The sequence below is a fragment of the Oncorhynchus mykiss genome, chromosome 12, assembly GCF_057628025.1.
Source record: "Oncorhynchus mykiss isolate SJ-2025 chromosome 12, ASM5762802v1, whole genome shotgun sequence".
In the NCBI taxonomy this organism is placed as follows: Eukaryota; Metazoa; Chordata; class Actinopteri; order Salmoniformes; family Salmonidae; genus Oncorhynchus; species Oncorhynchus mykiss.
This window is the reverse complement of record NC_143033.1, coordinates 11,091,655-11,108,142: the sequence shown is the minus strand read 5'-3', so window position 1 is coordinate 11,108,142 and position 16,488 is coordinate 11,091,655. Positions and strand designations below refer to the sequence as shown.

At 44.6% G+C, this 16,488-nt stretch overlaps 1 protein-coding gene across 8 annotated transcripts in view; it reads right to left on the bottom strand.

Annotated features, from left to right (window-relative positions):
* Positions 1–703: 703 nt before the first annotated feature.
* The window catches only part of ctif (cap binding complex dependent translation initiation factor), a 168,186-nt gene continuing 152,401 nt past the window's right edge, over positions 704–16,488 (bottom strand). For 4 of the 8 annotated variants that reach the window (XM_090191460.1, XM_090191457.1, XM_090191459.1 and 1 more), the window contains 2 exons: positions 6,303–6,356; positions 704–5,052 (listed from right to left, as the gene is read on the bottom strand). In XM_090191460.1, the coding sequence (XP_090047586.1) occupies positions 4,834–5,052; positions 6,303–6,356 (273 nt within the window). In that variant the 3' untranslated portion in view covers positions 704–4,833. The remainder of the gene's footprint in view (positions 5,053–6,302; positions 6,357–16,488) is intronic. The other 4 variants (XR_016484792.1, XR_016484791.1, XR_016484794.1 and 1 more) reach the window with 4 other exon arrangements.

The window sequence follows — 16,488 nt, the reverse complement described above, 5'->3', positions numbered from 1 at the left end:
CCCACAACATGATGCTGCCAACCCCGTGCTTCACAGTTGGGATGGTGTTTTTTGGCTTGCAAGCCTCCCCCTTTTTCCTCCAAACATAACGATGGTTATTATGGCCAAACAGTTACATTTTTGTTTGATCAGACCAGAGGACATTTCTCCAAAAAGTACGATCTTTGTCCCCATGTGCAGTTGCAAACCATAGTCTGGCTATTTTATGGCGGTTTTGGAGCAGTGGCTTCTTCCTTGCTGAGTGGCCTTTCAGGTTATGTCGATATTGGACTCGTTTTACTGTGGATATAGATACTTTCGTACTCGTTTCCTCCAGCATCTTCACAAGGTCCTTTGCTGTTGTTCTGGGATTGATTTGCACTTTTCACACCAAATAATCCGTCTGTAAACAATCGTTGGAGAAATTACTTGTGTCATGCACAAAGTAGATGTCCTAACCGACTTGCCAAAATTATAGTTTGTTAACAAGAAATGTGTGGAGGTGTTGAAAAACGAGTTTTAATGACCTAAGTGTATGTAAACTTCCGACTTCAACTGTATTACATGCATTCTGTTTGAGACGAGGCTAAGACATGAGACGTGCAAGACGTTTTCCTCTAAAACAGAGATGTCCTCAGGATATGGGAAAATGTTCAGACATCAATACAGCCGCTGAATATGAACAGACAGACGTAGGCAGGGGGGAAAAAACACAGTACACACATTTTTTTCCCACTTCTCTTTTCAGTTAGTTTATTTTTTTCAATTGCTTAATAAAAAATAAAAATAAAACGAATTGACGACCAACCACAAATTCTACAGCTCATCATCACCCTCTGGCTGGGAGACTAGCTTGCCTCGCTTGAGTAACCACGCCAACACCTCCCATCTCATTCTGTCTCCCTCCTTCCAATGTCAATGACATGCAAATGGAGGTGCGTTGCATTCAATAGTCCGGGTACGTCACGTGACCTAAAGGTCAAGTGTCAGAGGGCGCCGGGAGGCCCAGTGTCACAGATGAGGAAGGACCCCGTTGTGTTTCAATGAGTCACTACATTGCATATGGAACCAGAATCGGCCAATAGCACTACAGCATAGCTTTCAATCTAAAATATCACAGTAATACCACACTTACCAGGCAAGAGATCATCGGTATCACAATGGATTCAGTCACTTAAAATCAAAACCCATTGATAAAATAAAAACTAAATTAAAATTTTAAATAAAAACCTCAAAATAAATAAAATCAGCTCATAGGCATGCGCACACTTAGACGGATGGGTTTGTATAGATCTCCCAACTCATTATATATATATATATATATATGTTTCAATTCAAGACCCTCCTAGTGACTTGGGTGTGTGACTACCTTAAAGATTTGGATTCTTGATGCAAGACAGAAAAAAAAAAAAAAAAACTTCCCAGAGAGATTCAATTCAATGGGAAATCAGGAGCAAGTAATACTAGTAGTCGTAGGACTGACAGACTGTCCCAGACAGAGCAGTTCATTCAACATGACCTGAAGCCATAGTAAGAAGACATAGAAAGGCCACCTTCCTATCCACACAACCCTATTCAACCCTATAGCTAATTAGGATGTAGCCATAGTCTTTGTTTGTCCCATTCCCGCTGAGCACTCGTTCTGTTTTCTTAGATACGGGTCATTACTGTACAGTGGATTACACACAGCCCATCAAACGATAGAATGATGAGTGGGTTGGTAAATGTCAATATCATGGTAAACACATTTGCAGAAGCCAGAATAATGTGAATCACATACTAGCAACCTACATTATATCATAAAAAGAATCTGTAAAATAACACAGATTAAAAGATTTCATCATTATACAGATATAAAGACTTGCAAAATGGCTGCTTGAACAGAAGACCATTTGAAGAAGGATTTTATCATGCTTGTTTCTTCCTCCTCTTAAAGGAGCTATATTTCATTTTGCAAGAAATAATAAACTCAAATTCGGCCACTCCGTCTCAACAAGCACTCTCTACCTCCCAGCCTTCATTTATAAAACAGGACGCAAATCCATACATGTATTATAATAGATGACAAGGCCACTCTTCTGACTGACTTCAAACCAACCATGTCTATGATTCTTCCTTCTAGCCAAACCTTCCCTCTTTGTCTAGTCAACCAACACCTCAAACCTTCCCTCTTCGTCTAGTCAACCAACACCTCAAACCTTCCCTCTCAGTCTAGTCAACCAACACCTCAAACCTTACCTCTCAGTCTAGTCAACCAACACCTCAAACCTTCCCTCTTAGTCTAGTCAACCAACACCTCATACCTTCCCTCAGTCTAGTCAACCAACTCCTCAAACCTTCCCTCAGTCTAGTCAACCAACACCTCAAACCTTCCCTCTCAGTCTAGTCAACCAACTCCTCAAACCTTCCCTCTCAGTCTAGTCAACCAACTCCTCAAACCTTCCCTCAGTCTAGTCAACCAACTCCTCAAACCTTCCCTCAGTCTAGTCAACCAACACCTCAAACCTTCCCTCTCAGTCTAGTCAACCAACTCCTCAAACCTTCCCTCTCAGTCTAGTCAACCAACTCCTCAAACCTTCCCTCTCAGTCTAGTCAACCAACTCCTCAAACCTTCCCTCAGTCTAGTCAACCAACTCCTCAAACCTTCCCTCAGTCTAGTCAACCAACACCTCAAACCTTCCCTCTCAGTCTAGTCAACCAACTCCTCAAACCTTCCCTCTCAGTCTAGTCAACCAACTCCTCAAACCTTCCCTCTCAGTCTAGTCAACCAACACCTCAAACCTTCCCTCTTAGTCTAGTCAATCAACACCTCAAACCTCCCCTCTTAGTCTAGTCAACCAACTCCTCAAACCTTCCCTCAGTCTAGTCAACCAACTCCTCAAACCTTCCCTCAGTCTAGTCAACCAACTCCTCAAACCTTCCCTCTCAGTCTAGTCAACCAACTCCTCAAACCTTCCCTCTCAGTCGTCAACCAACACCTCAAACCTTCCCTCTTAGTCTAGTCAACCAACACCTCAAACCTTCCCTCAGTCTAGTCAACCAACTCCTCAAACCTTCCCTCAGTCTAGTCAACCAACACCTCAAACCTTCCCTCAGTCTAGTCAACCAACACCTCAAACCTTCCCTCTTAGTCTAGTCAACCAACTCCTCAAACCTTCCCTCAGTCTAGTCAACCAACTCCTCAAACCTTCCCTCTCAGTCTAGTCAACCAACACCTCAAACCTTCCCTCTTAGTCTAGTCAACCAACTCCTCAAACCTTCCCTCAGTCTAGTCAACCAACTCCTCAAACCTTCCCTCAGTCTAGTCAACCAACACCTCAAAACTTCCCTCAGTCAAGTCAACCAACACCTCAAACCTTTAATGCTAGAGGATCCTTTAATGCTAGAGGATCCTTTAATGCTAGAGGATCCTTTAATGCTAGTACACAATACCACTGTCAAAATGTATTTGTTATTTTTGAATATTTTTAAAGCAAATAATCGCCTTAAAACCATTTAAAACAAATCAAACCTGTGCAACAGATCAGCCCTAAAATATTCCATAATCATACATATTTAAACCTGATTTAAAAGAAATAATAATGATAATATTAACACAGAAGGTAACACAAGCGAGGATATTAAACCCCTCCCAAAAGGACAATGACAAAGAAGCCTCAACAAAGCAGTTGCTTGATGCTTCTCCCCCCAAGTCAGACCCAGTGTGCCCTCTCTGTCAGGGGCCTGGCTGGGTTAGCCTGGGTTGGAGGATGGGTTGGCCTGTGTGTGTCTTGCAGCCAGCCCACTTGAGTCTTCTTCCAGTAACGTTAGCCATCTGCCAGCAAGCCAGCCAGTCAAAACAAGCCAAGCAGACCAGACCCAGTGTCCCAGCCACACAAAAGGCATCTGGCAGGGGACTAAAGCAGGCCTGTCCCATGTTGCCTGGGGGGTTGGAGGGTCCCCTGGGGGGAGGTTGGCAGGAAGGCCGGGGGGAGGGGGCAGTCCTGGGGGGGAGGGAGGCAGGCAGGCAGGTCTGTGGAGGGGCAGAGAGGGAGGCCTGGGCAGAGAAGGTCGCCTGGTGAGGGGACAAACTAGAGGGAGGCATGCTCCCCCAGCCAGCCACATAGACCCCGGGGTGGAAGGGGTCTAGAGCTGAGAGGAGGAGAGGCAGAGGAAACAGATAGGGGTGGAAGGGGTCTAGAGCTGAGAGGAGGAGAGGCAGAGGAAACAGATAGGGGTGGAAGGGGTTTAGAGCTGAGAGGAGGAGAGAGAGGAACCATATAGGGGTGGAAGGGGTCGAGAACAGAGAGGAGGAGAGAGAGGAAACAGATAGGGGTGAAAGGGGTCTAGAGCTGAGAGAAGGAGGAGAGAGAGGAAACAGACAGGGGTAGTTGGCAAACAAGCACAAAGGAGATAGAGAATGAAATGTCCCTCTGGACACCACCTTCTCTTTTTAACCTCCGAGGAGACCCTCTGTTCCCCAGAGACAACTGTTACCCGAACTGTACCCCCACACACCCTTCTCCTCTATGCGCCTCACAACCACTCTTTGTCCTCCTCCCCTCTCGTTGGAACAGGCAGCATGGCCAGTCCTTTTAGTTGTGTGTGTAGTGTTTGTCTTGTTTATGCATGGTTTCACGTTTCTGTCTCATCCCCAAACCGTAACCTAAACCCTTTCGTCCCAAGATAAATTCTGTACTGCCGCCCGGTACGGTCCCATGCCTCCTAGCTATCAACCCAGTTAAGGCCTCCCTATGTCAGACAAGTGGACCTTTTTTATTTGATTTAACCAGGTAGTCTTATTGAGATAAAATTTATTTTTCAAGAGAGACCCGAAGACATGTGAACCTAGGTCCAGGCCTGGGACCTGGGTAGCTAGGCGGTGGTGAGCTTCTGAATGGTCCTGTTGTAGTACTGTGTGGTGAGGGCCTCCAGAGGGGTCCAGTGGTGAGCACGGAGCTCAATGACCTCCATGAGGAGGGAGCGGGTCAGCTGGGACTCAGCCGGACACAGCATCTTGTCCCTGGCTGTGGCAAGGAGCTCAGTCATCATCTCTGGAAGCTGCTCCTCCAGGAGATGACCTGTGGACTGCAGCTGGACGGGAGGAAGAGGAAGAGAGGGGAGGAGGGGGGTTAGGAGGAGGGAGGGAGGATGACAAGAGGGGAGGGAGGGGGGTTAGGAGGAGGGAGGAGAGGACAAGAGGGAGGAAGAGGAGAGGGGAAGAGAGTAGGAGGGACAAGGAGGAGGGAGGAGGGAAGAAGAGGAGAGGGAGGAAGAGGATGAGGGAGGGGGGTTAGGAGGAGAGGAGGAGGGAAGAGGAGGAGAGGGAGGATGAGAAGAGGGAGGGGGGTTGGGAGGAGGGAGGAGAGGACAAGAGTGAGGAAGAGGAGAGGGGAGGAGAGTAGGAGGGACGAGGAGGGACGAGGAGAGTAGGAGGGAAGAGGAGGAGGGAGGAGGGAAGAGGAGGAGAGGGAGGAAGAGGATGAGGGAGGGGGGTTAGGAGGAGGAGAGAGGTGAGTCGGGTTACATCTAGCCGTCTGAATATTAAGAAGGCTAGTCAGAGACGGGTTGGCTAGCTTCAGAGTGGGGGGGGGGGTGACTAGGAGACTGGTTGGCTAGCTTCAGAGTGGGGGGGGGGGGGGTCTAAGAGACTGGTTGGCTAACTTCAGAGTGGGGGTGTCAATCTATCTGATGGATGGGTCTGGCTAGCTTCCGAGTGGGGGTGTCTGAGTTGTGGAAGGTTAGGGGCACGCTCTTTAACATATGTCTGTCACGGAAGGATCCCGTTATAGGAACCTTGGCCTGTCGTCTGTCCTTCTGATAATCTCAAATTCCCATACAAAACAATGTGAAAATTCTGGAGGAATTCAAACAATTAGTGATTAGCTCCACTACAGCTATGGCAGACTTCTTAGAGCTGGCCTGACAGGTCACCTTCCCTGCTCTGCCCTGCCCTCGTGCTCTCTCTTTCTCTGCCTTGAACAGAGCTCCTCCCCAGCCCTCCTCTCCTCTCTAGCCCTCCTCTGATCTCCAACCCAGCTGCAGGCTCTAGTCTCTAGTCTGCAAACTAGTTTCAGACTGTTCTTAGCCTCTACACTACCTCAGTGTCACTCTATAATTCATACTGAGACAGAAAGATTCCTTCACTACATCCAGACAGACAACAGCCTGACTACAACTGGCTCGGGCTGAATAACACACAGTGTATACTGCATGCTCTCTGTTCTACTGCCTCTCTGTTCATTAATATACAAAGGACCGATGTGTACTGTAAGAGGCTTCAGTGAAGATGGGGAGTGTGTTGACGTACAGGACAGAATAGATAGAATATGAAGAGTACATACCTCCATAGAACAACAGAGGACTGCATCCTCCTTGACCTCGGGAGACTGCAGCAGCTGCAACAGACATGATGAGAGATGTCTCTATGGAGATACAGTATCTGTTTATTCTTTATGTCTACAGCAGTCATGCAGAGTGGCAGAAGTTACAGATATACACCCACAGCAGCGATGGGTACTATACTGTGTGTATGACGAGTGCCGTCTTTCTGTTTGGGAGGTTGAATGACAATGAGAGGAAAAACAAAGAGAGACACAGACAGAGAGAGAGACCTGGCTCTCACGACAAGACTATGGCTATGTACACACTGCCCACAAAAATGAGGTGGAAACGGAGCTGCACTTCCTAACATCCTGCCAATTGTATGACCATATTAGAGACGTACAGTACCAGTCAAAAGTTTGGACACACTTACTCATTCAAGGGTCTTTCTTTATTTTGACAAATTTCTACATTGTAGAATTATAGTGAAGACATCAAAACTATGGAATAACACATATGGAATCATGTAGTAACCAAAAAAGTGTTAAACAAATCAAAATATATTTTATATTTCAGATTCTTCAAAGTAGCCACCCTTTGCCTTGATGACAGTTTTGCATGCTCTTGGCATTCTCTCAACCAGCTTCACCTGGAATGCTTTTCCAACAGTCTTGAAGGAGTTCCCATATCTGCGTCTCACAAAGACATGGTGGTTGGAATCAAAAATCTCAAATTTGGACCCATTGCTCGTGTTTCTTGGCCCAAGCAAGTCTCTTCTTATTGGTGCCCTTTAGTAGTGGTTACTTTGCAGCAATTCGACCTTGAAGGGCCTGATTCACACAGTCTCCTCTGAACAGTTGATGCTGAGATGTGTCTGTTACTTGAACTCTGTGAAGCATTTATTTGGGCTGTAATTTCTGAGGCTGATAACTAATGAACGTATCCTCTGAAGCAGAGGTAACTCTGGCTCTTCCAGTTGATGGTGTTTGCGACTGCACTTGAAGAAACTTTAAAAGTTCTTGAAATTTTCTGCATTAACTAATGTGATTTTCTGGAATTTTTTTTCTCATTTTGTCTGTCATAGTTGAAGTGTACCTATGATGAAAATTACAGGCCTCATCTTTTTTAAGTGGGAGAACTTGCACAATTGGTGGCTGACTAAATACTTTTTTGCCCCACTGTACTTGAATGTGTAGTGTCAGCATTTGTTGCTGGCATGTCATGCCTAAGTTTGCTAAGTAGTTGGCAATATCAGTCGGTTTTGTAATGTATGAGCCATCTGATTAAATGAATGATGGAACTGAGTTTGCCTTTTTCCTCAAATATTTCATTGAAGGTGTCATGACGTTGCCCTCTTTGGGTACAGCGAGCACCATCCCCCTCTCTCTGTCTCCTACACTTTCTTCCACCTCACAGAACTTGAGGTCCGAACAACATTTATGTTCTGGAGAAGGTATAAAAGATCGGTGAAGAATCCAGCTACGAACTGGTCCATTTGGTACAATTTTGTGAAACTCATGGGAGTCGAATACGGCCATATTACCATAACGCTGTTTATATAATAGCCTCAGATATGAGGTTTACATCTAATTGTTGTATAAGATGAATGAGTGAGGATGATACTGTTTGTGTAAATTGTGTAATGGACTGTTTAATGAAGGAAACTCCAATTCCCTTTTGAGTTTAACTAAATCAGAGGACCGCCCATAAGCCCAGTTAGGACCTGGCTTCATGAGACAGCCTTTTTCTGCTCTTCAGAATAAAACCCCCACCTTGAGAATTTCTCAACAGACCATGTTTCTATCAATTACGAGAGGACAAAGGTTGCAGACCGGCTTACCTCGATAACGAGAGTGCCAAGGTTTGAGAGGAGACCGAGCTTAAGGTTTGAGTAGATGGTTGAATCTTTTAACCAAACCACGTGGTTAAAATCTTAGACTATCGATACCGACAGAATAAGAACAAGTCTTTGATATTAATTACTAGTCTTCAGCTAGGAATTTGGTATCATTGAACGCGAAGACCGACAACCGCCGAAACATCTATTCTACAACGATGAATGTCACTCTGAACTATCCATTCTAAATACGACAGAGAGAGAGAGAGCAGACAAACTCTCCAACAGAAATGAACTTTTCAACAGAGATCCCGACGACACACTGAGCGTAAATATATATATTGATCGCAATTGTTCCCGAATGAGTGAGCGTTCATGTGCAAAGGATTAGCATTTCAATTGTTATAATTATCAACTCTGTCGGGACTTCTCAGCTGACCCCCACCTCCCCTTTTGTCTAACAAGCCGCCATGCCGGTTTAGCCCACTAGGGCACATTCTCCAATCATTTCTTTGTAACCATCTACTTTGTTTGTGTTATGCATTTCTGTGAATTACTTAGTAAATAATCAATTTTAAGACAATTTATATATGGATGACTCAAAGTGAAGACTGGGTTCGTGCAGATAACCAACAATTTACGACGTTTGGAATGAGACGTGAAGTAAAGAATAATTCATTAATTAGAAGAGTAATTGATCAGATATTAAAATAATCTGAAAAGTTGTATTAGGAAAATTATAACTTTGTAATTTGAATATTTTCCTTGGAGCCCCGACTTCCTAGTTAATTACATTGAATTAATCAGTTTAATCGCGTAATAATAATTACAGAGTGATTTGATAAATAAGTCTTCAGTTTAATGACGCCAAAGACACGACAAAGGCGCTCCAAAGATTTTTACTATCATTCTTTATGTCATTTATCTTTGTTTCATAGTGTAGTTTCTTATTTTTTTTTCAGTTTAGTCACATGATTTCTCAATTTGCAATATGTTTGCCAATCGGTTGTGCAGCCAGAGTACCCATTCCTTTTGCCTCATCCCTCTCAACCATTTTTCAATTCCTCATCAATCCCCAGGGATTTAACAGCTTTTACAGTTATTTATTTTTTTAAATGGCGCATGCTTATTAGTAAATGGAATAAGAAATTTCATAAATGTGTTAAGTGCAGCATCTGTTTGCTTCTCATTACACACCATGGACCAACAAATATTATTTACAACAACACCATAAGGAATCACTACAAAACGTATTGTATGACCTCTTATACACTATATTAGGCCCAGCCTTTGGGACTCTGGTGTTCCTAGATATGGCTACAGTATTGTGATCACTACATCTGATGGATCTGGATATTGCTTTTAAACACATATCCGCAGCATTAGTAAAGATGTGATCAATACATGATTTCATTCCTGTGCTGTTTGTAACTACCCTGGTAGGTTGACTGATAACCTGAACCAGGTTGAAGGTACTGGTTACAGATTGAAGCTTTTTCTTGAGTGGGCAGCTTGATGAAAGCCAGTCAATATTTAAATCACCCAGAAAATATACCTCTGTTAATATCACATACATGATCAAGCATTTCACACGTTATCCAGATACTGACTGTTAGCACTTGGTCTATAGCAGCTTCCCACCAGAACGGGCTTTAGGTGAAGCAGATGAACCTGTAGCCATATTACTTCAACAGTATTTAACATTATCCAGATACTGACTGTTAGCACTTGGTGGTCTATAGCAGTTTCCCACCAGAACGGGCTTTAAGTGAGGCAGATGAACCTGTAGCCATATTACTTCAACAGTATTTAACATGAGATCCTCTCTAATCTTTACAGGAATGTGATTCTGAATATAAACAGCAACACCACCACTGACATTTATTTTCTGTAAATGTTATAACCTTGTATTGCTGCCACTGTATCAAAGGTAATGTCTAATTGAGTTTCAGAGAGTGTCTGGATATGAATGTGATCTGTTACTAGAAAGTTATACATTTCATGAACCTTGTTTCTTAAGCTACATATGTTAACGTGGGCTATTTTGAGTACTTTTCTGGGATGCTTGCTTGTTTTCATTGCTTTACTGAGAAGCTTAGCAGAAGTAGATATTATCATGTTATTTAATGTTAGTTTGTGCAGGGTGAGATGCACACAGTAGACTTCCTACTAGGGCACACCGCCTTAGTGCTAACAGCATAAATCTGGTTCATAGACACATGATTGCTGCATACAATAGCTGTAGGATCAGGGCAGTTAGAGGTACATACATTAGGTTACTTACATTGTGTCTACCAACGCCACTGGTATAATGTACATTTGCTAAAGCATTATGCTGAGTCAGCGACACAATGGTAGGGATAAGCTGAGCTGGGGTCATTGATAAGTCATTGTCTCAACGCAGCATTATAATGCTGTGAAAGGATCCAGGAAACCAAGTGATTTGGGAGGATCCCATCCTCCTTATAAAACGTGTTTTGTTTCAAAAATTGTCATCAAAAGTTACACCCATTGAGCTGCAACGATCACGTAGCCAGTTGTGAAGAGAAAAAAAAATCCTGCTAAAGTGTTCAATGACACGATTCAGAGAGGGCACAAGGACCAGATATGATGGGTATTTTATTAGTGTCTAGCAGAGAGTCAATCAGCTCTTTGAAATCCAGTTTCAACTGTTTAGTAAATGTCATTTACCCGAGCTCCGGGGTAGGACATTGTTTCAGCACCAGGAACTGTCACATTCCTTACCATGGAGCTGCCCAAAATCACGGCTGGCGAGAATGACTTAGAGATCCAACCCACTCCCACGCTTCACAGGATGGTGCTGGCATCCACAGCTCGTGACATGCAACCATCGTTGATTGCCATGCTCCTCTTGCTGTGCTATTTCGACTCCGCTACCAGATGGGGGAGGAGAGGCAGGAGATGGCTCCCCTGGCGAACCAACACCGGCCAGTCGGTGCGAACGCCATCCAAGGAACAGGCGTAGAAATTTCCTCAGTTTCTTAAGTAGGCTGGCGACCTGTGTGATCAAGGAAGCCACATCAAGCCTATAATCCTCGGAAAGCAAACAATTATCGCACTGGAACTCTGAGTTATCTGGTTTGTCCTGAAACAAAGCGTAGTAGATACAGCTCCTACAGAGCAGGAACCGATCATTTACCTCTCTAGACAAAGAGGGCTCCATTGGAAAACTCATCTGGAACTATTCATTTACCTCTCTAGACAAAGAGGGCTCCATTGGAAAACTCATCTGGAACTATCCATTTACCTCTCTAGACAAAGAGGGCTCCATTGGAAAACTCATCTGGAACTATTAATTTACCTCTCTAGACAAAGAGGGCTCCATTGGAAAACTCATGTGGAACTATTCATTTACCTCTCTAGACAAAGAGGGCTCCATGGGAAAACTCATCTGGAACTATTCATTTACCTCTCTAGACAAAGAGGGCTCCATTGGAAAACTCATCTGGAACTATCCATTTACCTCTCTAGACAAAGAGGGCTCCATGGGAAAACTAATCTGGAACTATTCATTTACCTCTCTAGACAAAGAGGGCTCCATGGGAAAACTCATCTGGAACTATCCATTTACCTCTCTAGACAAAGAGGGCTCCATGGGAAAACTCATCTGGAACTATTAATTTACCTCTCTAGACAAAGAGGGCTCCATTGGAAAACTCATCTCTGACTAACTTCATTAGCTTGATGGCTAACGTTAGCAGTTAGTTTATTTCACTTTTGTTTATTATCTATTTCACTGGCTTTGGCAATGTAGACATGTGTGTCCCATGCCAATAAAGTCCTTTCAATTTAACTGAGAGAGAAAGAGCAAGATGTGAAATCTTGGCTCACTAACAGCTCAGTCCAAACAGAACAGGGTTGTAAAATCCAGTCAGGACCAAACTATGGTTGGGCGGTAGCTACCGAATGGCATATTTGGAGAGTTTGGACATTGTACAAGCAAATGTGAATGAGAGATGATGTGCAAATGAACAAAGTTTTAACGCATGTAGTTCTGGCTCTCCAGCAGCTCGTCTACATGTCTTTTCTATGTGTAGTCTGGAGTCACTAGGAGAAGAGGGGCAAAAGAGGAGAAGAGGAGGTGCAGAAGAGGAGAAGAGGAGGGGCAGAAGAGGAGAAGAGGAGGGGCAGAAGAGGAGAAGAGGGGCAAAAGAGGAGAAGAGGAGGGGCAGAAGAGGAGAAGAGGAGGGGCAGAAGAGGAGAAGAGGAGGGGCAGAAGAGGAGAAGAGGAAGGGCAGAAGAGGAGAAGAGGAGGGGCAGAAGAGGAGAAGAGGAGGGGCAGAAGAGGAGAAGAGGAGGGGCAGAAGAGGAGAAGAGGAGGGGCAGAAGAGGAGAAGAGGAGGGGCAGAAGAGGAGAAGAGGAGGGGCAGAAGGGTTGAGAAGAGGAAGGGCAGAAGAGGAGAAGAGGAGGGGCAGAAGAGGAGAAGAGGAGGGGCAGAAGAGGAGAAGAGGAGGGGCAGAAGAGGAGAAGAGGAAGGGCAGAAGAGGAGAAGAGGAGGGGCAGAAGAGGAGAAGAGGAGGGGCAGAAGAGGAGAAGAGGAGGGGCAGAAGAGGAGAAGAGGAGGGGCAGAAGGGTTGAGAAGAGGAAGGGCAGAAGAGGAGAAGAGGAGGGGCAGAAGAGGAGAAGAGGAGGGGCAGAAGAGGAGAAGAGGAGGGGCAGAAGAGGAGAAGAGGAGGGGCAGAAGAGGAGAAGAGGAGGGGCAGAAGAGGAGAAGAGGAGGGGCAGAAGAGGAGAAGAGGAAGGGCAGAAGAGGAGAAGAGGAGGGGCAGAAGAGGAGAAGAGGAGGGGCAGAAGAGGAGAAGAGGAAGGGCAGAAGAGGAGAAGAGGAGGGGCAGAAGAGGAGAAGAGGAAGGGCAGAAGAGGAGAAGAGGAGGGGCAGAAGAGGAGAAGAGGAGGGGCAGAAGAGGAGAAGAGGAGGGGCAGAAGAGGAGAAGAGGAAGGGCAGAAGGGTTGAGAACAAAGAGGAGAAAAAAAACTGCAAGGAAATCAAAATGGCACCGGCAGTTATACAAAAAACTAATCCAAAAAGGGCTTTGCCTTCAACACTGTAGACGACTACCGCCACCTTATTCATTCAGCCACTTAGTTACAGCAAGTTAGACTAGGAATTGTGCATTTTACACACCAACAACAACAAATAGACACAATGCATAAGAAATATCTTGCTGCCTTTTGTAAGCACAGATCTAAAATGCTTCACATTGTCATTTCTGCTCAGCATTAGATTCACTTTGTTCATTTGCACAACATCTCTCATTCACATTTGCTTGTAAAATTTCCAAACTGCATCAAAGCTGGGACCGAGACTGAAAAACAGCTTCTATCTCAAGGCCATCAGACTGTTAAACAACCACCACTAACATTGAGTGGCTGCTGCCAACATACTGACTCATCTCTAGCCACTTTAATAATTATAATGTATGTAATAAATGTATCACTAGCCACTTTAAACAATGCCACTTTATATAATGTTTACATACCCTACATTACTCATCTCATATGTATATACTGTACTCTATACCATCTACTACATCTTGCCTATGCCGTTCGGCCATCGCTCATTCATAAATTTTAATGTACATATTCTTTTTCATTCCTTTACACTTGTGTGTATAAGGTAGTTGTTGTGAAATTGTTAGGTTAGATTACTTGTTAGATATTACTGAATGGTCAGAACTAGAAGCACAAGCATTTCGCTACACTCGCATTAACATCTGCTAACCATGTGTATGTGACAAATAACATTTGATTTGATTTTGTGCTTCAGTTGCACTTCAAACTTGAATGAGAATTCAAGACCGGGCATTCTGTCAGTAGACAGTGCTCCTACTGATGTGTAGTTCCAGTACTTTTCTTGGTCTAGCCAGCCTATTTTTTCTCTGGTAAAATGCAAGGTTATCTTTAGGCCTAAACATTAGAAATATGATGGACATGTGTCGTTTTTTGCAAAAAAGACCTTGCTTTTTCATTGTAAGCTCATTTATTTATGTGGCTGCCAGCCAAATAGCATTTCTGTTGTCTTCTGATGAAAATGAAGCTATTTTATGTCAAATGTGTTGCACTAATGTATTTTGTGTGAAGGGAAACTATAGTTGCACGTCCCTGATCACTCTACTGAAGCAGAAAAACACTTGACGTCCATAATAAAATGCGACCCCTGTCAATGCACATCTGCTCCCGCTTTCTCCTGCTATTAACAAACAAACAAACAAACAAACAAACACGTGACTCAGGCTCAACTGTTCTGGGTATATATAATGTTATATAATTGTAAAATAATGTGACAGGTGAAATAAGAAACTGCTTTATCTCCTAACGTATTGCACAAGTTGACTGCAGGTATTTAATAGAAAATAAAAATAAGAGTTAAAAATATTAAAATGATTGAAAAACCATCCCACGGCTATTTACAAATATCCCTGTATATGGTACAGTACATTTCTGCAAATGTATAAAAGTACTCCGTACTTTGTTCAAGCATGTTGGCAGAGATTACAGCCTCGAGTCTTCTTGGGTATGACCTTACAAGCCTGGCACACCTGTATTTGTGGAGTTTCTCTAGTTATTCTCTGCATATCCTCTCAAGCGCTTGTCAGGTTGGATGAGGAGCGTTGCTGCACAGCTATTTTCAGGTCTCTCCAGAGATGTTCGATCGGGTTCAAGTCCGGGCTCTGGCTGGGCCACTCAAGGACATTCAGAGACTTGTCCCGAAGCCACTCCTGCGTTGTCTTGGCTGTGTGCTTTGGGTCATTGTCCTGTTGGAGGATGAACCCTCGCCCCAGTCTGAGGTCCTGAGCAGGTTTTCATCAAGGATCTCGTTGTACTTTGCTCCGTTCATCTTTCCCTCGATCCTGACTAGTCTCCCAGTCCCCCCCACTGAAAAACATCCTCACAGCATGATGCTGCCACCACTATGTTGTTTCACTGTAGGGATAGTGCCAGGTTTCTTTCAGACGTGACGCTTGGCATTCAGGCCAAAGAGTTCAATCTGGGTTTCATCAGAAAAAGAGAATCTTGTTTCTCATGGTCAGAGTCTTTTAGGTGCCTTTTGGCAAACTACAAGCGGGCTGCGAGGAACTCTAACCCAGAAGCTTATAAGAAATCCTGCTATGCCCGCCAATGAACCATCAAACAGGCAAAGAGTCAATACAGGGCCAAGATTGAATCGTACTACACTGGCTCCGACATTCATCTTATGTGGCAGGGCCTGCAAACTATTACAGACTACAAAGGGAAGCACAGCCGCAAGCTGCCCAGTGACACGAGCCTACCAGACGAGCTAAATCACTATGTTCCCTTTGAGGAAAGCAACACTGAGGCATGCATGAGAGCATCAGCTGTTCCGGACGACTGTGTGATCACGCTCTCTGAAACCGACGTGAGTAAGACGTTTAAACAGGTCAACATTCACAAGGCTGCGGGGCCAGATCGATTATCAAGACGTGTGCTCTGGGCATGTGCTGATGAACTGGCAGGTGTCTTCACTGACATTTTCAACATGTCCCTGATTGAGTCTGTAATACCAACATGTTTCAAGCAGACCACCACCACTGTGCCCAAGAACACGAAGGCAACCTGCCCAAATGACTACAGACCCGTATCTCTTATGTCCGTAGCCATGAAGTGCTTTGAAAGGCTGGTCATGGCTCACATTAACACCATAATCCCAGAAACCCTAGACCCACTCCAATTTGCATACCGCCCCAACAGATCCACAGATGATGCAATCTCCATTTCACTCCACACTGCCCTTTCCCACCTGGACAAAAGGAACACCTACCTGAGAATGCTATTCATTGACTACAGCTCAGCGTTCAACACCAGAGTACCCTCAAAGCTCATCACTAAGCTAAGGATCCTGGGACTAAACACCTCCCTCTGCAACTGGATCCTGGACTTCCTGAAGGGCCGCCCCCAGGTGGTAAGTGTAGGTAACAACACATCCACCACGCTGATCCTCAACACAGGAGCCCCTCAGGGATGCGTGCTCAGTCCCCTCCTGTAATCCCTGTTCATGACTGCACGGCCAGGCATGACTCCAACACCATCATTAAGTTTGCAGACGACACAACAGTGGTAGGCCTGATCTCCGACAACGACGAGACTATAGGGAGAAGGTCAGAGACCTGGCCGGGTGGTGCCAGAATAACAACCTATCCCTCAACGTAACCAAGACTAAGGAGATGATTGTGGACAACAGGAAAAGGAGAACTGAGCACGCCCACATTATCATCGACAGGGTTGTAGTGGCGCAGGTTGAGAGATTCAAGTTCCTTGGCGTCCACATTACCAACAAACTAGAATGGTCCAAACACACCAAGACAGTCGTAAAGAGGGCACGACAACG